At 39.8% G+C, this 27,811-nt stretch overlaps 1 protein-coding gene and 2 pseudogenes across 2 annotated transcripts in view; 1 reads left to right on the top strand and 2 right to left on the bottom strand.

Annotated features, from left to right (window-relative positions):
• Window positions 1–16,609, bottom strand: part of pdcd6 (programmed cell death 6) — a 29,533-nt gene extending 12,924 nt beyond the window's left edge. Inside the window, exons 1-2 of one of the 2 annotated variants that reach the window (XM_023409435.2) lie at window positions 16,401–16,609; window positions 8,940–9,001 (exon numbers count right to left, since the gene is read on the bottom strand). In XM_023409435.2, the coding sequence (XP_023265203.1) occupies window positions 8,940–9,001; window positions 16,401–16,483 (145 nt within the window). In that variant the 5' untranslated portion in view covers window positions 16,484–16,609. The remainder of the gene's footprint in view (window positions 1–8,939; window positions 9,002–16,400) is intronic. The other variant, XM_023409436.2, reaches the window with a different exon arrangement.
• Window positions 16,610–19,140: 2,531 nt separating this feature from the next.
• On the bottom strand, window positions 19,141–20,567 carry LOC147818938 (uncharacterized; annotated as a pseudogene).
• A 231-nt stretch (window positions 20,568–20,798) lies between these two features.
• LOC147818937 (uncharacterized) lies at window positions 20,799–26,519 on the top strand (annotated as a pseudogene).
• Window positions 26,520–27,811: the final 1,292 nt, after the last annotated feature.

Genomic DNA, 27,811 nt, shown 5'->3' with positions numbered 1-27,811 from the left:
TTGTTTATCAATTTATTGGCTATCAAAAATTAAGAAAATATTAATATTAAAAATATTAATATTAAATAATAACTTTAAAATGAATTAAAGTTCACGGGGCACCAGCCTAAACTAATAGGCAAAATAGCCAATATGGGTTTAGTCTCAATTTATTACCACTAATCTGGAACTCTGATTAACCATTAGCTTACTAACTATAACCAAATTACCATATCAACAGTAAGTTAAAGTTGAAGTATTGGAATTCTACCGAGTAGAGGTTGGCAATATTCACGCTTGTGCAACATTAAACACACGAGTAGTTATACTTAAAAGGCATTTATTTACAATGGAGCAGAGTAAAATACAATGTCTAATCTAGTATATACAGGTGTGTGTGTGTGTGTGTGTGTGTGTGTGTGTGTGTGTGTGTGTGTGTGTGTGTGTGTGTCTGTGGAGACACAGACATAGGCAAGATGGCTGACTCAAAGTGGTCACTGTGACCACATGACCTGAACAAAGAAGACTACACAAGATGGCAGTAAACAAAGAAACTACTAAAATGGACGCTGAGACCACCTAGTGTGTGTGAGAGGGAAGGTGTGAGTTTCTTTGTTAGCCTAGCTCATGTAATCTAAAGGTACCAGGTTAGAGGGGGAAGTTAGCTTCATGCAGGTTCTAGAACTGAGACGTACTGCTATGTGTGTGAACATACGAGTACTCGATTAACTGTATGACTGACCACAACCCAAGCAAACATTGCAACAACAAGACATCAATCAACAAGTACATTAACAAGTTAAGACTTCTGCTGCTTAGCTATGCTGTGCTGTGCTGTGCTGGGAAAGGTTAGGCCCAGTCCGTTAACGTTACCCAATCCTTGGAACAAGCAAAGAGGTCCTTTCCAGTGTTTTGTAAAATCCAGTGAGTTGGGAGGTTTCCTGGTGGAGTAAAGTTCTGTCTGGCTGTTTTGCTTCGCAGTTATCTCCCTTGTTCTCCTCACAGAGTTAGCTGTTCCATGCTAACTCTGCTACGACTCCTGTTGCTTGGAAAATCAGCTGGCCTTGTGTTGTAGCTGCTGATTCTGAAGAGGATTTGGTTCACTCACAGTTAATCCGAAGCAGGTCGTTGCTGTAGAGGAGAAGAGCATTTGCAGGCTGCTGGTGGCAGGCCGGCGAGAGAGCAAGTTTCTCAGGTAGCAGAGCTGACCTGGGCTGGGGCCTTGTTGCCCTTTGAAGAACCAGAGAGGAGAGGGCTGGAGCTGCTCTCCAGAGCAAGCCAAAAAGGGAAGAGAGCAAGAAGAGGTCTAGAGGACTGGTTTTGTTTGGTGACACCCTTGGGGGTCACATGTCACACGCTGTCAGTGGCTGGCCAGTGGGGTCCATGGGGGGAAGGGTCATCCCCAGGTGTGAACAGTGAGGAACTGTGGAGTGTGAGTTCCTTTGTCCAGTGGAGCAAAGAAACATTTGGTCTATTGAATGATTGAGTCCCAACAACTGTATCACAACATACTAATTTAAGGATTTTATCTTCTCAAAATTTACAATCTTTTACCCCTGGAATATTCACTTCATTATCTTGGGACAAGAAATGATAGCCATGTTAATAATAATCTTGAGAAGAATAATATTGATATAAATATGTGCAGGCCAATTGATGTTATGCTCTTCATTTTTATTGTGAAAGCCTGTGGGACAACTCTTTATCTCAAGATTAAAAGGATGACAATTTGCATACACAGATCTTTATCACTTAAGACATTCTGACATGTCACAGTAGGAAAAATTCAAGTGTAAAAAACTGAATTAATTATGGCTTAATTCCATTTAGCTGTGTTAGTTTCAGGTTCCTTAGCTTTGTTCTCTTTTTACTATACAATATGTACTGTCTGCCATTTTATTTGAGTTTATTAGTTCTAGGAACAAAAAATAAAATCAGAGGACCTTATAGTGTTTTTCCACCACATGGTACCGACTCAACTTGACTCTACTCAATTTTACTCACTCTTGGTACCATGTACACTTTTTTCACTGCAGATAGTATCCCCTCAATGCAGCGTTGTTACTATAGCGACGATGTACAAAACTATCATGTCATGTCATCTTCAACATGACACACAAGAGCAATGGAGGATATGGAAGGGATATCAAACACCTGCACCTCCTAAATTGATGTGGTTTTGCAGGTTGACTTACTAAAAGTATGGTACAATAACTAACAGAAATGTAACAGGCTACAGTAAGCGGTGTACAGTAACTTGGCTGTTCAAAAATGGTGTGTTTGTCCAGAACATCCCATATCGCACATTGATGACACAGCAGTAACATTTCTCTCTGACCAATCAGTAGTCTGCAGTGTTTACATGTCACCTTTTGGTATCGCCTCAGCTCACTTGTAACATCAATGAAGGTGACACCAAAAGAAGGACCAGATACCAAGTACTATCCACAACTTCTACCCAATGGAAGACCAAAAAAGGTGAGTAAAGTGGGGAGCTGGTACCATGCAGTGGAAAGGCAATCAGCATCATCTTGAAATCGCTTTAATATCAAATGGATGCCAGTGCAAAGATGCCAAAAAAGGAAGATATGATCCATTTGTAATATCTCTGGGACAATTATAGATTCATAAAACCCAAGATGGATCTTTAAAGATATGTCTTTTACACTCTCCTGTGGATGTGTGAAGCTGACGCAACAAGATCCGGTCAGGTGAGTTTAGGTGTAGTGCTGAACGAGCACCGGAATGATGCTCCCCCACTTTTTTTCTCTAAGTGATGAGATAAAATATCTGCAGTTTGCAAAATCCGGTTGAAATGTATCTACATTTTTAAGCGCTTGAAGATCTGATCACTAAAGTATATGTCATGCAAAAGATCTAGCGAAAACAAATTAAATGGTCAACATTGTCATATTCACATTTAAGGTGTAATGATTGATTTCCAAATGTCAATCATGCATTTTATCTAATGTGTTATAACAGCTTATAAATGATTTATAAAGTGTTAACAAGATAATTAGTAAACTAGTTATAAACCATTCATAAATCCTTTATAAGGATAGTCTTATTGTAAAGTGGTACCTTTTAATCTAGTGCTATCATCATCAGGTCAAAGTTTTTATGTGTCCAATACTTTGCTTTATTACCAACTACCTGCAAATCTAAAGACAATCCCATTGGTTTCAACAATACTTTGTGTTTAATTCTACTAGACATCAGCATGTTAGCATTGTCAGTATGAGCATGTCAGCATGCTGACGTTAGCATCTAGCTCAAAGCACCACTCTGCCTAAGGGACAGTATAACAAACACAAGCTTGAGACTTTTTGGCTTGTTTCAACATAGATGTATAATATTAACACAACAGTTTTTGACAAGGGCGGCTTTAATTTGTTTTTTAAAGAACTGTGACCAACATATACCAAGATGACATTTTACAGTTTAAATAAACTTATCAGTGTTCTCTGGTGAACAAACTATGTAATGTAAATGCTGACTCCAAATAACCAATAAAATGGCAGTGGATGCCCAGTGTGAGGTGGTCAGTATGGTTGAGATGTTTGTGTGTGTCTGACTGCCAATTGGGACAATACATCCTCTGTCTAGTGTGCACAGTGGGCTCTCTCACAAGTGAGCTTAACTGCCAGTGGTGAGATTGAGCAAGACGAGTGAGGTAAAGGGGAGAGAGAGGGAATATAGAAGGTGAGAAGAGAGTGAAATGAGTGCAGTGCGCACATACATATAACAGCTGTGCTGGGGCTCAGTGAGTTGCTTGCAAATACACACGTTTTTTAGCCACACATATACACACACATAAGTTAAATGCTGTTTGCCAAAGTATGGAAGAGGATTAGGGCCACACAATTCTGACTTTAATCTCAGAATTCTGAGAAAACTCAGAACTCATTCTGAGAAAACTCAGAATTCTTTCATACTAAAGCAACGGTTTGACCCTGAAATGGAAAAAAATTGCAGTTCTCATTAAACATTAAGAAAGCATGACTAGGTGAAAACATAATCCCTAATATCAGTCATAAAATCCACCATCTCAACATTATAATTATAAATACATTTTTATAATTAAAGTTTTTACTATTTCGAACATGGCAGAGAACATAGCACCGAAATTTTCACAAATTGCAGAAAAATAAGTAAATAAAATCAGACAGTGGACTGGCAAATAGGTTAAGAAAGTAAAGAGTGTTCCTGGACACAGGGGAATCAAATTGCACTAAGTATACACAGTGCTACACACAGCTTAGTATTGTCTTGCATAAAAGATTCTAATTGGAAGACACAGGCCCTTTCCCCCTTATTCTGGCCAACATTACATCATATTAGGGGTGGGCGATATGGCAAAAATATCATATCATGATTTTTTAAAAATAAAATCACAATTTCGATTTGATCACTATCTTAAATTGGAAAAAGAAAAAACAGACAATTTAGACCAAAGAACCTTTCTTAACAGATTTTATTTCAAATAGTCGCAGTTTTGCCTGCATGTGCAAACAACGTAAAGTTTAAGGTAAACAACAACAACATTCTAATAAAGTGCACTCTTGCAAAAGTAGTAACAGAAAGTAAAGTCGTGTTACCACCCGACGTGCGAACGGTTTCTGTGCAAACTTTGCAAATTACATTTGCTTAAGCTTGATCAGTTGCGGAAAATCCAAACCAATTCCATATAATGGAGGTGGAATTTTTTTTAGCGACCAACTCCGTTCGGCTTTCAGCCATCGCTCTCCATGTGCTACTGCTACACACACAAACAAGGAGGCGAGTAGGAAAGCGCGTCACTGCCCGTAATTCGCTATGATTGGTCGGTCAGGTTGACGACGTCAATACGTCTGGTGCGTCGGTGCATCAGCATAGATCTGCAATTTATAGAATGTGCCCTAGACGATCCCACGATCTCTGCAGTTTGAAAGATCGTCTTCACGTTGTAATCCTTCACGATCTAATATCGTCATATCGCCCACCCCTACATCATATGATGCAATTTCAGTCATTGACACTTTCCATTCTGAAGGTGTTGGATGTATGGGTGATTTCCAATGTCTCAATATAATTCTGGCAGCTGAGACTATCTCGACCATCAAAACTAAGTATGCACTTTTTGTCACATTTGATATTTCTGTTTTATCTCCCAACGGACATAGATAGAGAATACTGCCAAGGTCAGTCCATAAATACAATTTTTTCTTTTTTTCCAATTCCTATATAGTAACACTGGGATTCAACCAAATCATTGCTAATGTGCCATAAAACATTAGAAATAATAACTAGCCAATGGGTCACACAGCAAGTCATTCTCAGTTTCTGTGTTTTTTTGTGGTTTATGCCACACAATAGTCATGATGTGAGTGACATAGACACAGTACATAGAGCAGGCTAGGCCCAAGGAATCCAGGCACTCATTAACAACACGGGTGCTTCAGACCATTATATAAAACTTACAGGGACTAACAGACAGTGACTGCATGAAGCATCTCATTCACTAGTCAGCTGAAGCAGAAATGGCTAAGCAGCATTGGTGATTGATAACATGGAGAAGATATTGCTTAGCTTAACACTGGCTTACAAAAATCAATACTCACCACCATCTAGCTTAAGTCTAAGCTCCAGTCATTCAGCCAAATATGTACAGAAAGCATGTGCTTCCTCAATCGTGTTCAGTTTCATTTAACCTATTACATTTATCTATTAGGGACCATGTACAAAAACATTCATCTCATGCAAAGAGAAGAGAAGCATTGTACCAGATTTAGCTAATAGCTCATTTCCATCTGCTGTAACTGGACAGTAGAGTAGATAACTGGTATGATATCTACTCATTGCTGAGTAAATTCTATATTCATAGAAAGTGGTGGGGCTACAAGGAATACACACAACCCAGACATGCACATACACTTGTACACTCAGTGGTACTAAGTTTACTAGTTTGTATTTAAGAAAAGGAAAAATACTGATCTGCCAGTAGGGAGAGATATTAATGCAGTTTGAAACACTAGAAAAAAATTACATCATCTTGATAAAGAGTTTACAGTCTCAAGAGAATCAAAACATTTGATAAGAGAGAAACTGTGTTGGAAAGAGTTGAAAATATCTCATCCTGTTGGCGGATTTTTCACCTTGAAAAATGTTCACCTCCACCAAGTAGAAACAGGGAAATTGTGTTGGTATATTTCAAAAATGCAAAAAGGAGAGAAGACTATGTGGTACAAAATAAGTAGGTGGATGGAGTAGTGTAAACAATGGCAGCATCAACAAACCAGGCCTTCTTCCTCAGCCTACAAAGCTTTGATACTGTCTACTTCTCTACTTCTTCCCCTGAAGGAGGAGTAAAAAAGGAGAGGAGGAAAGAAGAGGTAGATGATAAAGTAAGAGGTCAAAGCAGAAAACAGCAGCGTGGCAGACAAAGCTAGTTGAAGTTATGGTTGGTGGCTATGAGGGGCTTTACACACACTACTGAAACCCTCTCACACGCACAACTGAAAAAGTATACTCACACATACACAACTGAAAAGGTCTCATATATACTTGTGAAACCTTTTACACGTACTACTGGAATCCTCTCACACAAACGGAATAAGTATGCACTCACATACACAACTGAAAACCTCTCATAAAAACTAGTGAAACCTCTTACATACACAATTGGAACACTTTCACACATACAACTGAAACACTCTCATACACACAACTGAAACACTGTCACACACACAAATGAAACACTCATACGCAACAACTGATATACACACAACTGAAATACTTTCACACACACAACTGAAACAATCTCACACACAAAACTGAAACACTCTCACACACATACAAATGAAATGCTTGCACACATACTAGTAAAATGCTCTCATATACACAGCTGAGATGCTCCCTTATAATATTGTGATCAAGCAAGAGGATTTCAGTTGAAAAGGAAGGCATTTCAGTGGAAACGGAGGCATTTCAGTTAAAATGGAGGCATTTTGGTTGAAGCCCATCAACAATTTTAAATTTGAAATGAGAATTCAGAAATAGGGAAAGAAATAACGGAAAACCACCCGTTTCCTGTTTTTTGTTTTGATAATAAAATACAGAGCATATGTTGCATTAGTCTTGCAGTTCGCTTGCTCACTTTGGGGATAAGACTATACGAAAGGAGCAGAGGAGACAGAGCCAGACCCCGGCTCTGAGACTTCTACATTATTGAGATGCGGAAGAGCTGACAGTAATAATAAACAAGTAACGTTAGCATGCGGCTGTGTGTCTGCTACAACAGTTAGCTTTCAGTTTGCCTTTCAAACAGATCAATTAACCAGCACCGACTATCTGCTGTAGTTGCCTTTGGGCAGGAAAACTAAACACAAAACAGTTAACTCACTTACCTGTAAATGAACATGCGTTTACTGTCAGCTCTGCCGCATCTCAATAATGTCGAAGTCTAAGAGCCGGGGTCTGGCTCTGTCTCCTCTGCTCCTTTCGTATAGTCTTATCCCCAAAGTGTGTAATAAAGTGAGTGAGCGAACTGCAAGACTAATGCAACATATGCTCTGTTTTTTATTATCAAAACAAAAAACAGGAAACGGGTGGTTTTCCATTATTTCTTTCCCTAGCTTTCAGTTTGTCCCTCGACCAGATCAATTAACTAGCACCGGCTATCTGCTGTAGTTAGTTAACGGTTAGCTATGCTTTTGGGCAGGAAAACTAAAACCCTATTAAATGCCTCATATGCAGACCATCGTAGACGTTACAATTTACAGATGTTCCCTTAATGCCTCACATGTAAGCTATTAGTAGACGCTAGCTAGGCGGCTGTGAACAGCATCCAGTCCCTACTCAGTTACTGCAGCGCGCACAACTCAAACAGGTATGTGGCCAAAAATTTACCTACGTTGAAACCAAGTGATTTTATCTACCTGGTAGATAAAAGTAGGGCCTATGTGTGGGAAATGCTGCACTCACTCTTATCAGTATGCTGATCCGCAGCCTCTGCACAGACTGGTAAAACCTTTTTTCACTGCTGCTGCTGGCTTTAACTCCTCTTTTACAAAAATCCAAATCCAAAAATTGATTTCTGGGGAGAGTAATCTGTTCAACAGTCTTGGAAAAACTGCCCAAGCAATTCAGTCATAAACTTGATGGGGAACACATTATATTTTAATGAGAAGACAAAACATCAACATGTGTTAAAGTTTCTAGGTAAACTGTGCTCTGAAATAAATGTCTCATTAATCAGTACTGTATTTAAGCTCTGCTGTAACATTGAGAGCAAGATGCAATGCTGGTGCAGTGTTGTGTGTGGGCATGAAAATAGATATTTTTACCAACCTGTTACATTGTGGCAGCTCTTCAAAGTCCAAGCAAGAACAAAACTGACTTCCCTTTCCCAGATTTGTGCAGAGATGTCCTGTGTAACCTATAGATTGGGAACTGAACCCTTAATACTGTTTGAATCCTTTCTCCTCCTGAGCTACTCAGGGCATAGAGTGATTGCACCTCCATCACTAGCAGCTGTTATCCTCATATTCACTCTCTGGGTAATTTGCATGTTGATTTTTGACTATTATTTCCTCTCAGGTCTTTAATATACACTTGATGGCTATCCCAGGCAAAATGCTAGCATCATCACCAGTTGATGAGCCATCAATCTAGAGCTAATGACTCCTAGAATTATAAGTGAAAATCAAAATTCCTGTTTTAGCTGTTTAGCTTACATGCTTGTTTAAGTCAGACAGAGGTTAGAGTTTTCCTCTACTGTTCTAAATTTCAAATGGCCTGTTTCATTTTTAACATTAGAAGAGGAAAGTCTGTTATCCTACTTATTCATAATGGACATATGGTTGAATTAACACCTCTAAAACAATTTCATTATGATGGTAGGATTTATTACCAGACTGTTATATTAGACATTAGTTTTAGCAAGGGTAACCTGCCAACTGAGTGTTGGCATTGATACATACCATTTGATAAGGCCTGCTGAAGCTCTGAGTCTGATATCACTCCGCTCCGGTCCTTGTCAACCCTGGGGAGAAAAACACAGATTAGATACTGCCTGCATTAACCACTTCACAGACCCACACACTCCAACACACAATAGCAGCTGGCATCAGCACTTGTCAGCTGCAACTTTATCTTCCTGAGCACCTGTTAGTATTTCACCAGTCCACTGAGATTGAATGGAGTTCTATGATCAAGACAAGCGAGAAAGCATGTACACTCGTTAACTACCCTGAGTCCGGCCAAACAGGCTGGATATGTGTGTGTTCATCCTGAAAAGTGAAACTGAATGTTGGCAACCATAAAACTTTTACACCTGGGACATACTGTCTGTCCGTGACAGCTACCTCACTGAACTGCTGTGGCTTGTGTGTCCACACCGTTTGCATGTCTGCTGTGGCCCTGCTACTGCCAGCTCTATCTTTCAAGATTGAATTTGCCTTGTATAAAAGCCATCAATGATTGAGCTTTTGATTTCTTTTCATTATGAACCTTATTACCATCATTTACCCTCATAAAGAGCAACAGAAAGAGAGAGAGAGAGAGAGAGCGAGAGTACATATCAGAAAAATACTGCCCTTCACCTGTTAAATCATTGACATATAACCACATGCGCCACGTATGAAAAATAGGTGATAACCAAAACTTGCGCCATGCGTCAGACGCATCTCTCATATCGCTAAATTAACCTGTTAACATGGGCACCAAAATGAAAACCAAGATGCCGCGGAACGCTGGCAGTGTGCCAGCCAAGTTCAACTAAATTGCATGGTGTAAAATTATAAGAATCTCAGTGCAACATATTTATAAAGTTTTTTTTTTCTTGGTAAATGATGGAAACGATTACTCGATGGTCACAATAAGGGAAAATTGCAGTCCACCTGGGGTTATTGATGTGATAATGGGGGTTGCCCCATCTTTAAATAACAGCTAGAAATAAAGAGAAGGGAGGTAATGACCCACTGGCAAACATCAAAGAAAGGAATGCCACTTAAGTATCAGAGTCAAAGAGAAATACATTGTAGATGCATCATCTCCAGACCAACATCCATTGGTTTTAGGTCATGAGCAGGCATGAGGGAAATTATTCTGTGCTTACTTTTTCTTTTGATTCTTAAAAAGCGCTATATCAGCCACGAGTTTTTCACTGAGATGCAGAGACATAAAAAAAATTAAAAGACTGGACTATGACACGAATACTGGGTTTCACAGCTGTGAAATAATGTAAGCCACAGTAATGTAGGTACAGTCAAACATCCAGTGACTCGGTTGCTCCTTAGCAACCTGTCAGGCCCAACCTATCAACATAGAGCACACTCAGTAAACACACTGAATACCAGCAAAGTCGCAAGGGAGGAGGAGACAGGAAAAAAAAACCCCAGTGAACACAACCACAGGACCAGCCCAATGCTGAGTTTGTGGGGTGGCTTTCCACTTCCAACTGTGACTCTTTATGTGAGGTTGTATCACAATATCAGCAACCTTTATATACAGCCATTAGATATACACTATGTCTCTGTGTACTCCTCTTTAACTTCCCCAACCTAAAAAAAGAAAAACAAACATAAGGAGACCTGCCTCGTCACATATGAGAGACAAATAGCTCTTAGCATACCTCCATAAATGAGAGCTTTGTCAGAGTGACCGTGAGGAGTGGTTGTGTTAGTGCAGGCAGTGCCCAACCTTTCCACTGACATAGGGGTGGTTGATCTGACCAAAAGATGATATGACTATCTGAATCGCGAGTCTCCCCACAAAATTTAGTTGAACTTGTGATCACATGACTAGTTGTGTGATCACATCATTAAAACTCCCTCTTGTCTGTAGAACATCATTATCAAATACAAAAGTGGTTTGTAAAATAGCCATAGCTGAGTCAGTTACTTTACTCATGTTTTCCTATGTTTCACTTTGTCCTATTAAGCAGTCAGTATATGGCTTGTGGAACAAAACCTGCCCTACTTTCCACAGTAATGGTCCAAAAGTAAGGCAAGGTCAGTGTGGCTTCCATGGCAGAAAAACAGAGAACTTTCAAATTAAAGCTGCATTCACAAAACTGTGGGAAACACCACTTGTTACATGTTGTCATTCCAAAGATCCAAGTGACAAGTATTGACACTGAACTAGCAGACATTCAGTGTGTTGTTGTTCTTGTACAGCAATGGGTGTGTATCAACTCTACTGGCTTTGTGTTCAGGCAACCATATGCATAACTAGTCATGTGATTACAAGTTCAACTAAATTTGTGGGGAGAGCCATGATTCAGATTGTGGATCATGATTCTACCTAAAAAGATGTCATATGATATATTGGCTAGATCACCCACCCCTACATGCAAACACCTGCCAAAGCACTCAAAAGGTGTCTCCTGGATGGATGGATGGATGGATGGATGGATGGATGGATGGATGGATGGATGGATGGACGGATAGACAGATAGATAGATAGATAGATAGATAGATAGATAGATAGATAGATAGATAAATAGATAAATAGATAGATAGATAGATAGATAGATACTTTATTTATCCCCTAGGGAAAATCCAGATGTCCAGTAGCTCATTAGTAAAAATAATAATAATAATAACAACAACAACACCACCACCAACAATGATAATAATAATAAATAATAAACAATAACAGTTCAATTAGTCCATTTCATGAGCCACTTCTTTTTGATTGAGGTGTTATGTAGCCTGATGGCAGTGGGGACAAAGGATCTTCTCAACCACTCTGTTCTGCAGCACAGCAAGAGGAGACGTTGGCTGCAGCTGTAGCTGCTTCTCTATCCTGACAGAATGTTGTGAAAAAGGTGGTTGGTATTGTCCAAGATGGCCTCCATCTCACATTGCATGTGTCTCTCAACAACACTCTTGAATGAGTCCAGACTCCTACCAAGCACAGACTCAGCTTTTTTGACCAGCTTGTCCAGTCTCCTTTTGTTCATGTCAGACATGCTGTTGCCCCAGCAGACTGCAGCATAAAAAAGAACACTGGCCACCAGTGATAAAACATGTGCAGCATTTCACTGCAGACGTTAAAGGACCTGAGCCTCCTGAGGAAAAAGAGCTACCTGTGCCCCTTCCAGTAGATGGCATCCATGTTTAGGGACCAGTCCAGTTTACTGTGCAGGTGCACACCTAGGTATTAATAAGTGTGCACCACCTCAGTGTCCTTCCCTTGAATCTTAACTAGCTGAAGGGTGGGCCAAGACCCTCAAAAAGTCCATGACCATCTCCTTGGTCTTGGAGGTGTTCAGAGGGAGACAGTTCTTGTCGCTCCGTTCACTGAAGGCCATTGTCAAATCCCTGTACTCCTCTTCCTTCCTGTTCCTAACACACACCACAATAGCCATTTTATTCGAGTATTTCTGGATGTGGCCAGACCCAGTGCTAGAACAGTCCCCTGTGGAGCCCCAGTGCTGCTCATCACTGTCCCTGAGACACAGTTACCCAGCCTGACGTACTGTGATCATCAGGTAACACACAATCAAAGACGTGAAGCAGGGATCCACCCCCATATTTATTCATTTTCCCAAATGTTTCCAGTAATTTGCAAACCTAGAGAAATATGTAATTTTGATATGGTAACGTTCCACGTCATTTGGTCGCCTGTCAATATCATATCCCCTATGCATGGGTAGCTGTTGCGTTTGCCTGCCAGAAGCTCAAAATGGACTTTTATCTAGTAATCCACTTCACTTTTTACATCTTGGTTGAAGTGAAACTTTATTCGTTTACTGGAGAGTAGGGAACCTTTGTGGATAATTAGGCAGCTGGGAAAAACCTGTTGAATGTCTGCTTCATACTTTATTGCAAAAAAAACAAACAAGCAGTATCAGTTTACGGCTACTGCCTTTCTGCCGAAGTGTGTCAACAAATCAATGATTTTGAAAAAAGTTACACAGCTTTATTTGTTTACCGGTTTCAATCCCCTGTTGCGTTTGTTATGGAGAGGAGGAGATCACTGTGAATTATTGGGCTGCCAGTAAAAATCTGCTGTCACCCAATAGCCTGTGCATATTCTCATTTGTCCAGGTCATAGTATCCTAAAGGAGTTTTAAATCGAAAAAACAACTGGACTTGATTATTTGTCTGGGAAGACGAGGGGGAAAAAGGGAACCAGTGACATCATCAGCCTTGTGAACGCCCACAAGAGGTTAAATACCTGGGTCTCCACACCAGAAAGTAGGACCAGTCCCAGCCTGGTCAGATGCGTACATGAACTGATGAAGCCTCTTGGATGAGAGGTGAAACGTCTTCTCAGACAAATAATCAAGTCCAGTTGTTTTTTCGATTTAAAACTCCTTTAGGATGTCACCCAATACAATCTTTTCATACACTTTTGATTGAAAGACCCCTGGCAGCAGAAGTTACATACTGTGCGTTTAAATGCTCTTGAAAAATCAAAGAACATAATCCTCATGTAACCACCTGGCTCATCCAAGTAAGAATGGGCCCGTTGGAGCATGTAAAGGACAGCATAATCCACTCCAATATGTTCTGCCTCGGAAGGCAGAGAAGCAACCGCTCCAGGGTCTTCATGATGTGTATTGTGAGGGCCACCAGTCTGTGGTCATTTATCTCAGCCCATCGCCCTACTTTGGGTACCAGACAAGACATGATGTTTTCCACAGAACTGGGACCCTCCATGTTTGTAAACTTAAGTTAAAGATCCTCTGGAGAGGCTCAGCCAGCTGGGCTGCACAGTCCTTTACCAACCTCAGACACACACCATCTAGGCCTTTTGATTTTTCCAGGACGTAGCCTCACCTCCTCTGCTGTAAAAGACAGGAGACTTGACCTAGTGTGGAGGGAGATGCAGACCACTTATCAATCCGGTACTTTAACGGTACTCTTATCAGTACTTTTTGTCATTTTGTAAGAGAAAAAGAAATTAAGAACTGACATTGCTTATTTTCTCATTTGCACTCAGAGATCGCTCTTACATGCAAAAGACTGAACCACACTTCAAAACGTTTAGCTCCATCTGCCATAGACACTAAGAGAAGGGTTGTGTGTATGTGTGTGTGCTGTACGGTGCTCTTCGGTGACATGGGAGAACTTTTATGTCACAATTATAAACAGGAATTCTATTTTCTTAGTTTCTCAAGTACCAAAGGCAGAACCGATAATGTCAGAGCTTTTTGACACTCCAGCCACGTTTAATACCGGGTTTTGCTACATGTGACTACAGGTGCCGCTCATGGTTGAATTCAATCAAATATGGCAACGATGTGAGAGAACTCCCTTGGTACATAGTAAGGTCTAAGACCAACTGCCAACAGTTCAATATCCTGACAGCAGATCTTCCCCTTCACTGTGATGAGACCAGGGTTGCACCTTCTATTCTACAAGCAGAATCAGTCCTCCACCTTTATTCTTTCCACTTGCTCTGGCATCTCTGCCTGCTATTACTGCAGTGAAGCCAGGTAAATCCAAACAACGGTCAGGAGTGCTGTTGTTTAACTAGGTCTCTGTGAAACACACGAGACTACACTCACGATTTGCTCCTGGTTCTTCACTAGTGCCTCCAATTCATCACACTTGTTAGTCAAGGAGTTGACATTTCCCACGAGAACATCGATGGTAGAAAAGCATTATATCTTCCTCTTCTAGCCTTTATCTTAGCCCTGGCTCTGCATCCACGGTATGGCTTCTACCGCTCAGCCGGTATGGGATTTTTAATTCCATATCTGGTACACTTTAAAGCCAGGAGCTCTTCCTTCATGCACATTATTTACTCCATCGTCAGACAAAACAACGTATGATAGATGTCAATCTGCCAAAAGTAAACTAATATACACCAAAAAATTTTTTAAATCATTTGGAGGATTCCATGTTGCCATGATTACACACACACACACACACACACACACACACACACACACACACACACATAGATCCACATGGTGAAAACATAACCAGCGCTGCTGTCGCGGCTGGTGCACTCAATTTATTGGCCAACTAAAGCACGACTGTATTAGTTGGCATCTACCTTCACCATTCACTGTGCAAAACACATTGAGAATGAATGACACATCCAGTCAGAAAAAGACAGATTCATGATTAGACAGCATAAAAATGGAGATACAATGTGTGACCTGAGCTGAATGGAGCATATCAGTAGGACAGTGAGTCATATTGGTAGGGGTGAGTCAGATAGAGAGGCCTCTCACGTCAACTATGCTCTATTGAATCTGATCACATGACTGAGGGAATTCCAGCACTGTTATGCCAGATTTTCCTCAAGAGGCAGCAAATGAAGCAAGACAATGCTGTGTGTGTGTATATAGCAATATGTATACAGCGTCATGATAGGCATGAGAGGTAATGATTGCAACAAACAACATGATATGATATACAAATGATATATATAAGTCAAAATAAATACATCTGACCTAATTTCTAAGGGATGTGGCATTACATATAAATAATTCATTTGGGGGATTTCAAGCCTTGCAATGCCAGCAGCAACTCAATGTTGAGTGAGAGAAAGCAAAGCAGCAAAAATTTTCTGCAGTATTACATAAGTCTATAGTTTACTAATACCAGTGGCCAAAGCATAACAGCCATTTATCTCTCTGCCTACTACTGCGACCTTCTTAGCTGCTGACACAATTTTGATCAGACTACTGTGAAATGAATGGCTATCAATGGTTGAAAATTGCCACTGAGACTATACAATCAAAATGGGGAAATAATAATACAGGATACGACAGATAACATTATTTTTGCAGATCTGCTTTCTAGTATTCATGCCATCCTCCCATAAACACTGCATCAAATAGACCTACAATTGTCAGACTTTTTTTAATCCGTAATTTGAGACGTTTTATCTCGGCCGACTTGATACAGAATCATTCAAATTGTGGTAGAAGGAGTCATTCATTACATATATATATATATATATATATATATATATATCTGCTTTTAACAAAAAACTTAAATTGAACTGTCTTTCTTTTGCGGGGAACAGCTGGGCAAAACCCCGTCAAGGACTCCTGGAGGTCCTTGGTGTAGGTGACCGTTCGCTGATCCAGCATAATTTCAAGACGGTTCAACACCTATAATAAAGCTGTGTAACACCGATCGTACGTAATGTAATGAATTGTAATGTGGCCTGCTCAGTGACGTGTCGTAGCTATAGCTATGGCTATAGCTATTTATTTCACACTGTGCAGCAGTACTGCCAGGAAGCTCCGCAGCTGAGAGGTAATCTTAGAACCAAAAAATCACGAATTACACTGCGGAGCTCTGTTGTCAGCCAAAAATAGTTACACAGGAGTGTAGACAAAAAACTAGCAGTCAATGAAACACCACCACTCAGCCCCACTCCCTTCGTCTCTTCCGTGCTACCAGCGGCAGCAGTCTGCAAAGCAGACAGGCTGAGAGCAGCGAAACAAACCGCCTGCTCCAACTCACCTCTGAAAGATATTCCACAGAAAACCTTGATCCGGGGGAGCGCTGATCTGCGGTGGAGCTCTGTAAGGACTGTGATACGCCATTTTAGAGGAAATAGCCTGTCAAAATTGTGCAAATAAGACTGGCAGACTGTGTTTCCCCCTGCTGTAGTTTCTCCTCAGTAGCTTCAATCACACTCCACCACCCGACGTTCACTTTACTGCCTGAATTCTCGCGCACAGAGGCGTGGCCAATCATTCACCACAATCACCACTACCCTAAGGAGGGTGACGTCACATTTTCCTTGGCTTTCAAATTAGTGAAAATAGAAACTTTGATATTTAGACTACTCAAACTGATATAAAAAAAAAACACATTTTGAAATTCATGTGCCAAAATATGCCATTGAAAATACTAAAATCTTGTCAGTAAATTGACGATGATATGGTGAAATTGCTTTAAATTTGTTTTAGATACTATCAAATCAATTTCCTATCATATTTAACTCAAAATTCATTCTGATTTAGCAACTAGAATTAATTCAAAGGAGTGCATTTTTGCCCTGTTAAGGGCAGTCTCTGTTCATAACTTGTACGACAGGTCGGGATCAATCATGAATTTTGTTTATACATAAGAGAAAACTGTAAGTATGAGAAAATTGATGAATACCATAAATTCTCTTAAATTGTTTGTATGTACTGTTTAAGAATGTATCCATACAGGGGCATCGAGTGGTGTAGTGGGTTGAGCAGGCGCCCCATATGTAAAAGCTACAGTCCTCGCTGCAGTCAGCCCCGGTTTGAATCCTGCATCGGATAGCCCTTTACTGCATGTCATTCCCCATCTCTCTGCCTCCCCATTTCCTATCTCTCTCTCTACTGTGCTATCATGAAGGCATAAAAAGCCAAAAAAAAAAAAATGAATGTATCCATACAACAGGTTCTTGCATGAAGCCCATTGTACCTGAAAGTAAAGTAGCCTATTTACTAAGCAGTAAGTCCCAGTAAATGTCATATAATTGAATCATTTTTATCACTGTATTAAAGGCTAATGTCACCCAAATTATTAAAAAAAAAAAAAACATTTTCTTCATGCTGCATACTGACAGTTTTCAAAGGGACAATTTCTTCTTTAGAAACTATGACCAAAAAGATCAATCTGAGGTGTGGTGAGATGATTAAAAGGGTAGTAAACCAGAAAAAAATGAGTTTCAGTTGTTCCTCTGGTTTTTGTAACAAAATCAGAATTTTAGAAATTGTTGCAAATTTATTATTTCGGTTTTTCCTTTTTAATAAATTTGGAAAATTGTATTTGTCATTATGGGGGCACTGAGTGTAGATTGATAAAGGGAAATTAATTAAAATTATTTTAGCATCTATGCAGAACTGTTGCTGAAGGTTCATAAAAAAATTGGTTTCATTTTAAGGGGTTACAAGCCAGAACCACTGTTGGGTGCCAGTGTTTAAGACAAATGTGTGTTGATAATAGGTCCATTTTACCAAAGACATTTAGACATATGTTAAATGAAGCACTGGTGTAAATACTGAAATTAATGATGGCTGAATATCCCAATAGCTGCTTCAGTATCAGACAACGTCCACCCTAATGTTTTCATTTTAAAACAGCATTTTCAAACAAAAATGATGTCTGTCCAGATGAGTGTTTTTTCTCTATCCAGACTATCACACCTGAAAACGCACACATACCTTAGCAATCACGTACTCTGGGCATGTGCAAACTGGTATAAACATGAAGTAGATTGTTTAGTCTGCAGTTGATTAGTGGTAAAAATTACTATGAACAAAGAAGAGCAGAGACAGTGCAGTGTTAAAATGCAGAATTTAACTCCTCAACAGCTGGTAGCACAGACAAGGTCAGTAACACTCAGAATTATATAACTGCAATGCAATGCGATGAGATGCTTGCTTCTGTGGCTGCTTCTCTGGCCTGCCAGAATGTTGTGGAGAGGATGGTTGGTATTGTTTAAGATGGCCTCCATCTTACAATGCATGCATCTCTCCACAACAGTCCTGAGTGAGTCCAGACTCCTGCCAAGCACAGACCCAGCCTTTTTGACCAGCTTTTCCAGTCTCTTTGTGTTCATGTTGCACATGCTGCTGCCCCAGCTGACTGCAGCATAAAATTGTACACTGGCCACCACTGACTGACCTCCCTGTTTGTTGACTTAAGTTAAAGATCCTCTGGAGAGGCTCAGCCAGCTGGGCTGCACATTCCTATCCCATATGGAAAAGATATAGATAAATCTTATCAAATTTGTATCTCCTTTGTCTGAAACTTGTATGTAAAGCATACAACAGTGAAACCAGATATAAGATCCTTAGTAAATTTGAACAAAATGAAACTTGTATGATTTGGGTATTTATCAGAACAATATATGACAGTGATGTTGCATACAATATCCTTAGTAGGAAAATGTAATATCAAACCTATATAAGTTGGGCAACCATCAATGAAACTAAACTGTTGCAAATATTATAGAAAATACTTACAAATTTTACTTGTGTTGCCACAAATGTGAGACATTTACATAAACAACATGATTTGACAATGAAATTACAGGGAAACGCATGATTGACTAAAAGCAGGTTTTCAACTTATAATGACAATGGACTGTTTTTTTTTTGTTCTTTTTTGCTAACATTGTTTAACATTTTATGAGCAATTATATCAAATAATATTCATTCCATTCTTCTTGTAGAAATATTTTTAATTTTGCACAAGATCAGCAAATTACATTAGATCAGTACAGTACAGTAGTAATTGTTTGGACAAATGTTTCATTTTCTGCTGAGAAACCCAAAATCAATAACTCCATCTTCACATTTAGTTGACAAACAATTGAGGTGGACTGTGGACACTGTATGTACATACATGGTCTAACTATCAGAGTGGTATTTATGGCTTTGTGGAAGCCTGTGGGAAAGTGGACAGTTGACATGTAGCTCAGTTGAGTTCTGATTAGAGAACCTCTGGCCAACTTCTGCTCTGTACAATTGCCATATTTTCCTATGGCATATAAACATTGATCACCCATGTCAATAAAGTGTGAGACTGTGAAAATATTTCCATCCTTCAAAAGCACAACAGAGTTGTTTCTCTGTTTTGTTTTGCCGTAGGTATGACCATGAACAACAACACCATTTACAGCAATTCTCTTATAGTAACTCACCACAGAGTTTGTGGGAACTTATCTCACTGTGTGGAGAGCAGCTTGGTCACCAAGAGATATTAATCTCACATTTGGTGGACCAAGGGCAGTCACCTCAGTAAACTTTTTATACTTCTTGGCATGCTGGTTTCCCTGTCTCATTTCATTGCAGAAATCTTTAACTTCTGCTGGTGCATTTGTCAAGAATTGCTTTGCTAAACGGGGGAAAGCACGGGATAATGCCACTTGTTTGCATATTTGTTGTGGAACAGCTTGACTACTTTTTACTTGTTTCAGGAGGTACCTGTTGAAATCTTCAAACATGAAGGTTGAGTGAGCCCACAGAGGACCCCAGTGTACAACGCTTTTGCTTAAACGCAGTAGTGAATGAACATTAAATGTCATGTGCTCTTTCCCATACAGTGACTACACACCTCCAACAAAGTACACTAATGTGTCATGCGCATGATTTATCAGCTCAGCATTTAATTCAGACCCCAACAGAATGCTTATGCCCTCTATCAGTGTTACACCATCACGATTGAATGTGAGGGACAGAAAATCCTCTTTACTGTTATTTTTCAAGGTCTGATATAAGGTGCCATCACATATGTCCTTTATTACATGCTTTGTATGGGCATCAGCACAGAAACATAGATCCTGCATATCCTGGTGCTCAAGAATATCTTTCAGCTGATCCTTTAATGGTATGCTAATAAAGAAATGTCCTTCCTGTAAACTGGCTTTCACTGTTGTGAATGAGGAACATGACACACATTTGAGTGTTTCTTCCAGAGATTGTGAAGAACCAATGTACTTAGTACAAACTCCACAGTAATGGGGTACATCCTGTAGAGGTGGGAAGCAGGGGCTACGCCACTGCCCCCCCGCCGGGAGATGTACTGGCATAGGGGGCGAAACATCCGTGAACGGCGGCCTCCAGCTGATGACCCTGCAGCTGCCCGCACTGGCACCGGAGGAGGTGCGACAGGCCGGAAGGCCGAAGCAGGGACCAACATCTGACCTGTGCAATGACCTGTCGTTCGAACTGATGTGTAATATCAGCTAATGGTTTTAAAATACTTGCTTGTTGGAACTGCACTAGTCCGAGCAAAATGCAATTTGAGCAGTTTCAGCAGGTCTTCCATTAATACACCTGTTGTGTTGTGTCTCAATGCAAAGGAGAGAATCGAGATGATGCTTTGCCCTTCTGTTAGTCCTCTCTGCATATCAGAGGCCATTCGGATACAATGGAGACAAATTAACCTCCCGTTACTGATAAGTAAAATAACGTATTTGAAGGTTACATCGCTTACATCGGATTTTCGGTTTATGTAGCATTGCTAAAAGTGATAGTTGGCTTGATGCTAAAAGGTAACACACATTTAAAAAAGTGAGAAATGTGTTTGTTCTCAGTTTTTTGTTTTTAACAGATAGCCTGTAAAATTGTTTTTTTTTTTTTTTTAAATGTATGTCTATTGGTCATATTGTTCGTCTAAGAAATAATAGATTTTTTATTTTTCACTTCAGAACACAAGGACAGGAAATTTGCAGTGGTGCAGTGGAGTGAAGGGGAGGATTCTGGGAAGCTCAGTGAAGTAAAGACTAACAATATACACCGGTATGATGATTCCAAGATGGACCAACATGGGAATCCCATTTCCACCTACTCAGCCGTCATCGAATGGCGCCATGGGAAGAAACAGCGTGGAGGGTGGCCCCACTACCGGGCCACTGTTATTTTTGTCAGTGGTAAGTTAATGTTCTGTTTTACCTGTCTGAATTTGTGTGCTTACTTTCCTTGCCAGGTGGGTAAATGCTTTCCAACAAATGTTTTGCAGGATACATGATGATAAATTACAGTATTATTGGTGGGAAGATCATTTCAAATGGGCCCTATTTAAATAAGCCAACTCTTGATTTAAAACGTTACACTATTATTTACAACAGTTTTGTCATCATTTTATCATGTGTAAGTTACTGCTCTACAAAATGCTTATCTACACAACTTCCCTCCTCTCTAAGTGAATGCATGAACGACACTATACCACAGTAATCTCATAATGTTAATGTCTATAGCAGTGGTTCCCTACTTTTAAGTACCCATAACCTGACACAAATTGGAACACAAACCCCTGTCTGATAGATTTTTCTTATAGCTGTTTTAGTACATAAAGTTTATTAAACAAGTTTTATATGGATTTGAAATACATGTAGTAAAATATTAATTATTAGCATTTTTTGCAAAGCCCACTGTGTGAACCACAGCTCTACACAACACATACTATGATACTGATAATGTCATAACATAATATGGTGATACAAAAACTGCTCTTGAGTATTAAGCAGTTTGTCATTAAATCTGTTTGTTTGTATTCTTTCTTCTTTTGTTCTCTAGCTACTCGTTATGAGGCAACCCGTAAACTTAATGCACTGCTGAAGGAAAATGAACCTGCAGAGCTGACCAAGAGGGTATCAGTCCGCCCTCAAAAATATCAGGATGATTCAGATGTCTCAGATCCAGATGAGACTCAGATTCTGACTCAGCCATTGCAAGTCAAGGTGACATCTATTTGCTTTTAACTATTTTGAGGTTACCATATTTTTCGGTTGTTTCATATAAATAGAATCTCTCTCTCTCTCTTTCTCTCTCTTTCTCTCTCTCTATACCCAGAAGTCAAAGGCTCTCACAAGGAAAGACCCTGCAGAGGAATTCCTTGCAATGTACAGCGATTCACCACCTTCAGTCATTCATCGTGATAAAAATCTGTCAAAGACAGTGGCTGAATTAAAGCAGGAGATCCAAGATCTGAAAGAAGAGAATGCTAATTTGAGGGAGTTGCTTGACCAAGGTATCACTTCTAATCACTTATTTAACAGTTAGACAACCAAAACACTTGAGCCATACTTTATATTGTACTAAAGAATGATGTACTGTTTTTGTTTGTCATCTTCTGTGTATAGATGTGCTTGATCTCCTAAAGACCATGAAGAATGTCATTGATTTGGCTGAAAATCCTAAGAGATCCAGTTTGGAGCTGACCACACCACCACTGCCCCCCCAAAATTCTCCACAGTCCAGGCCCGGTTTATCATCTGCAGATTCACTGCTGTCCCTCCCCAGATCTTCAGCATCCAGCTCCACATCAGAGACTGTTATAAGGGACTGCCAGTCGTCCAAGGTAATTGATTTTTAAAGAATAAATAAATCCAGTGCATAAATTGGATCTACTGCCTCTCAGATGTACATGTATGAGTATGGAAGATCTAATTTTTGTTTTGATGTCTTAAGTCTCTAGGGGTGAGCAAATTATATTTAAACCCTTAATACTAACAATGTCTTCTTGTTTAAACAGGTGGAGATCCATCCTGGGACTGGAGTCATGGTAGAGAAATTGGCGTGGGCCTATGCAGTTAATGCAAATTCGGCTACAGTATTTGTGAGGCATCTTCTCACAGCAGTCTTCCCAATGGAGATACTGCTGGTGAGCAATCTTCGCGGGGGGAAACGAGGCAGAGGAGATGCTCGTCTACCTCTGGACAAAACTAAACTGGATGCCATCTACAGTAAGTTTTCAACTTTTTATGGTATGTGTTTTGGCAATAGTCCATGCTGTTTTTTTTTTGTTTTTTTTTACTGATTTCATACACCATACAAGCATTCTACAGTGTCAGACTTAAGTGTCAGTTGTGTTAAATTCTATGAGACACATGGAATACGTACAGTAGCTACCCAACATTTCTACATTGTATAAGTGTTAATGAAACAATGCCTTTGCCAAATGGAAGAACCTAATTCATAGAATACTATCTGATCTTCCCTTGCTTATACTGTATTATATATGCAGGTGTAATATTGGTCTACTCATGACATGCTATTGTAAGCTACCTCGTTCTCTCCTGTTTCAAGTGCCTCTGAATTATTTTTTGTCCAACAGCAAATAAGTAAATGAACATATTTAGGAAAATAAGTATATTTTAGTCTGACATATAATCTTGCATTTGATAGAGGCATCTCTTCATCGAAGGTTATACATTGTGATGTATTTCCTTTTAGTTAACTTCTCTATGCATATCCAATACAGTGCAATAAAGCTAGCACCATTAGACATTATATTATGTAATGATGCTTTTTTGGGTTACTTTCAGATTAATAATTGTACTGTTATTCATTTCCATTTTCCTCTATTGTGTTCATGTATAGGTGCAACGCTTGAGAGGTGGCCTGGGACCCAGCCCTCCAGCATTGGCAGCACAATCAATGCCAAGATCACAGAGCTCCGTTCCAAAAGTAAAATTGTTTCTGTTACAACAACCCCCTTAAAACACTGTTTACCACACCACAAACATGATCCACCTGGTCGTAACTGTTACTGTTACAGTGTCACATTTGTAGCCAGGTTTTACCTGTTAGAGGGAAATTGTTTTAAGTGGGCAGGTTTTTATCCCTCCCTCGTTTTGTCCATGTTGATGTTCATTTTAATATCAATTCACTGCAAATAAAGTCCATCAAATTAAAAGTTTGCCTAACAGCCATTTTTTCAGCATTACAGATATTGATTTATAGACAGACTGCAGTTATGTAGCTGGGATGGTAGAAAGTAGTATTGCAGTAGTAAAGGGAAAAATTAGGTTTTGTCACTTTCATATGTAAGTCACGTGTTTCTTATGATGGAAAAGTATATGAAGTTGTATGAAATCATTCATAAAAAAGTATGTAATTTTTATAATCATATTGCAAATTTCATAGGCTGACATTTAAGAATTCTTATACAAAAAACATAAAGAAAACATAGTTTACTGTGGCATTACATTCCTATAACATACATATATTATATTCCTATATCTTTTTATACAGATTTTTATTATATGCCATTTAATAAACTTATATAAAACATATAAAGACAGCATAATTCACCTGCAACAAATATTCACTTTTCATACAGAAAACATACATATAGTGGAATTTATTCATATATGTAAAGTATATGTCTTTAAACAGACATAGTACAAAAAACTGCAAAAATTATATGAAGCGTGTATGGAAAACATATGTTGACATGTGCTTTCCTTATTTTCTACATATATAGTTTTCACATGATTGTTATATAATTCTTTTTATTATCTTGTATGAAAATATAGCAAAAGTGGCCACTTTCAAGAGTAAATCATATATTATACATGAAACATACAATACATGAAACATAAACGGAAGGCGATGGAAAGTTATACATTTTTTTATAAGTTTCTTCTATTTCTTTTCCGTATGGGTTAACAGCCTCAGACACACACACCATCCAGGCCTGTTGCCCTTTCAGGAAGTAGCCTCTCAGTAGTAATAGTATGGCACCCTTGTGCACTCCCGACATTGACTCCTCCCTTAGGCCCGTAATTAGGGAGAATTTTTTATTTCATTTATTGGTTTAATGGTTTAATGGTTTACAGTTTATTGGTTTACGTCACTACTATGGAGGAAAAAATTTGTGTTAAGGAGCTGGGACCCGACAAGCCCGAAATTAGCATCAACCAGCCAACCAAGGAGAAAGGTAAAGCATATAACCGGACATTTAGCAGGAGTTGGTTCCAGCGTAAGCCGTGGCTAACAGGGTGTGGAACAGCCAATGCACTTTTTTGTTTCCCCTGCATCCTTTTCGAAAGTGACAAGTGTGATTTGACGTGGACACAGTCTAGACTAACTGACTTAAAACACCTCTCCGAACGCACCAATAAGCATGAGAGATCAAAAGTTCACATAGAAAACTGTGTAAAGCTAGCTGTGCTCGGAAAAATTAGCATAGCAGTGCAGCTAGACGATGGGCACCGTATTTCTATAAGAAGGCACAATGAAGAGGTAGATAAAAACCGTCATATTTTATCTAAGATCATCAATTGTGTTACGTTTTGTGGTGCTTTTGAACTAGCAACGCGGGGACATGATGAAAGTGATTCCTCAGACAATCCCGGGATTTTCAGGGGTCTCGTCGACTTAATGGCATCCATTGATCAGGACTTGAGGGAGCACCTTGAAAATGCGAACGTATTTAAAGGCACTTCGTGGACAGTTCAGAACGAGCTCCTGGACTGTATGCTGGCAGTTCTGAGAGAACGGATTGTGGGTGAAGTTAAGACAGCGGACTTTATCGCTATCCAAGCTGATGGAACTACCGATATTTCCACACACTGTCAGTTAGTCCTGGTACTAAGATACATCGACAAACGCAACAATATACAAGAGTGTTTTTGCAATAGCCAGCGCCTTATTGGAGAGGCTGCACACCATCCTTCCCAAGGGACAAGAAAAAAAGTTGATCGCCCAGGCCTATGATGGAGCCGCGGTAATGAGGGGTGCCACTGGAGGAGTGCAGCGTAAGGTACAGGACATCTATGCAAACGCTCACTACGTTCACTGTTATGCCCATCAGTTAAACCTGGTGATGCTACAAGCAACCTCCCACATCCCTCAGATCAGTCACTTTTTTGCTGACATGGGGGGATTTGTTTCTTTTTTCACAAAGTCCAGCAAGAGAACTGCAGTGCTTGATGAGGTGGTGGTGCACCGACTTCCAAGTGCATCGTCAACACATTGGAACTTCAACAATCGTGCTGTCAACACAGTGTATGAGCACAAGGATAATCTGGTGAAGTGTTTTCAGACCATCCGGAACAGAGAAGCATTTGATGGCCCTACGAAGAGAGAGGCTGGTGGCTATGTGAGAATGCTGGAAGATGAAGCTTTCTGTTTTTTCCTATCCTTGTTTCACAAGATCATGCCACATGTAGACATGCTATATAACCAGCTGCAGAAGAGAAACATCGATTCTGTCTACATCGCAGGAATCACCCAGACATTCATCAACCACGTGCAGGCTATCAGGTATGCTAAATGCATTAATATATATATTATAATGATGATATATACATAGCCTAGCCTAAATGTTAATTATCTCTGCATAGATTCTGTGTAGCCTTAAATGTTTATGTCATCCTATTCAAACAATGAATTTATCTGTAAAATTTAGATGAAATATAATTGCCAGTAATTATAACAACCTTGGGTTTGGTTAATATATCCCGAGCCAGTTTTCAGAACTCTTACTCATGAAACGTCTGTATTGGATCAGGGAGGCTGTTCCTAACCTGGTTGAGGATGAGGAGTACAGGGGACCTGTTCAGGAGCCACCCACAAAGAAACGGAGAACATTGGGAGAAGACACGCAACACCATTTGGCACTGGAGGTAAGCACTTGCTTCGTAGTCTGATTTGAATCAGATCATCAAATAAAATCTAATGAAGATGCTGGCCATTTGATATAGTGGTCCAGACTGAAATGTATATTGTGATATTATGATATGAATAATTGCAGTAAGCCATATTGGTTTATTACACAATATAGGCTAGCTCTTCAGAATATTGATTATAGTGAGACATGTGAAGACCTAATTCTTTCCCTTTTTTGAAATTATATATCATTGCATAGGTATGTGACACCATTATGAGCCATGCCAAGGAGAGGTTTTCATCCACCAAGCACCTCATCAGCGCCACTCTGTTGCAAGGAGACTTGTTCCAACAACACAGCAGAAAGTTCCCAGATGCAGCACTGGAAACCACGGTGGAAGCCTATCCCTCCTTGGACAAGGCCAGACTTAAAACAGAACTGTCCCTGATCTATGAGAACGAGGAGTTCCAGAGTGGCAGTGGTGCACTGGCTCTCTATCAGGTTTTGATGGAAAATAACCTTCAAGACAGATTCACCGAAACTGTGAGTCTTCTAAACATCCTCATCACCACACCAATGACAACATCAGAATCGGAGAGGTGCTTCTCCACTTTAAAAAGGATAAAAACTTTCCTAAGAAACACCATGGCACAAGATCGGCTCAACGCTCTGGCTATGCTCTCCATAGAGAAAAAACTGACATGGGTCATTCCTGATTTCAACACCAGGGTTATTGAGAAATTTGCCACTCAGGAAGACAGACGAGCAAAGTTCTTGTACAAATAAGAAATCTCCACCCCATTCAATCACTCACACTCAACACACTCACACACACACACACATACACACTCCCTCATAAACACACTCATTCACTCACACTCACTCACAAACACACTCACTCACAAACACACACACTCGCAAACACATACACACTCACTCACTCACATTGACTCACTCACTCACTCAGAAACACACTCACTCAGAAACACACTCACTCACTCACTCACTCACTCAGAAACACACTCACTCACTCACACACACAC

The sequence above is a fragment of the Seriola lalandi genome, unplaced genomic scaffold (genome assembly GCF_002814215.2).
Source record: "Seriola lalandi dorsalis isolate HSWRI2012SDOR001 ecotype SW California unplaced genomic scaffold, Sedor1 jcf7180002054392, whole genome shotgun sequence".
Taxonomy (NCBI): Eukaryota; Metazoa; Chordata; class Actinopteri; order Carangiformes; family Carangidae; genus Seriola; species Seriola lalandi.
The sequence above is the reverse complement of the archived record's forward strand: the minus strand, read 5'-3'. Positions and strand labels throughout refer to the sequence as shown.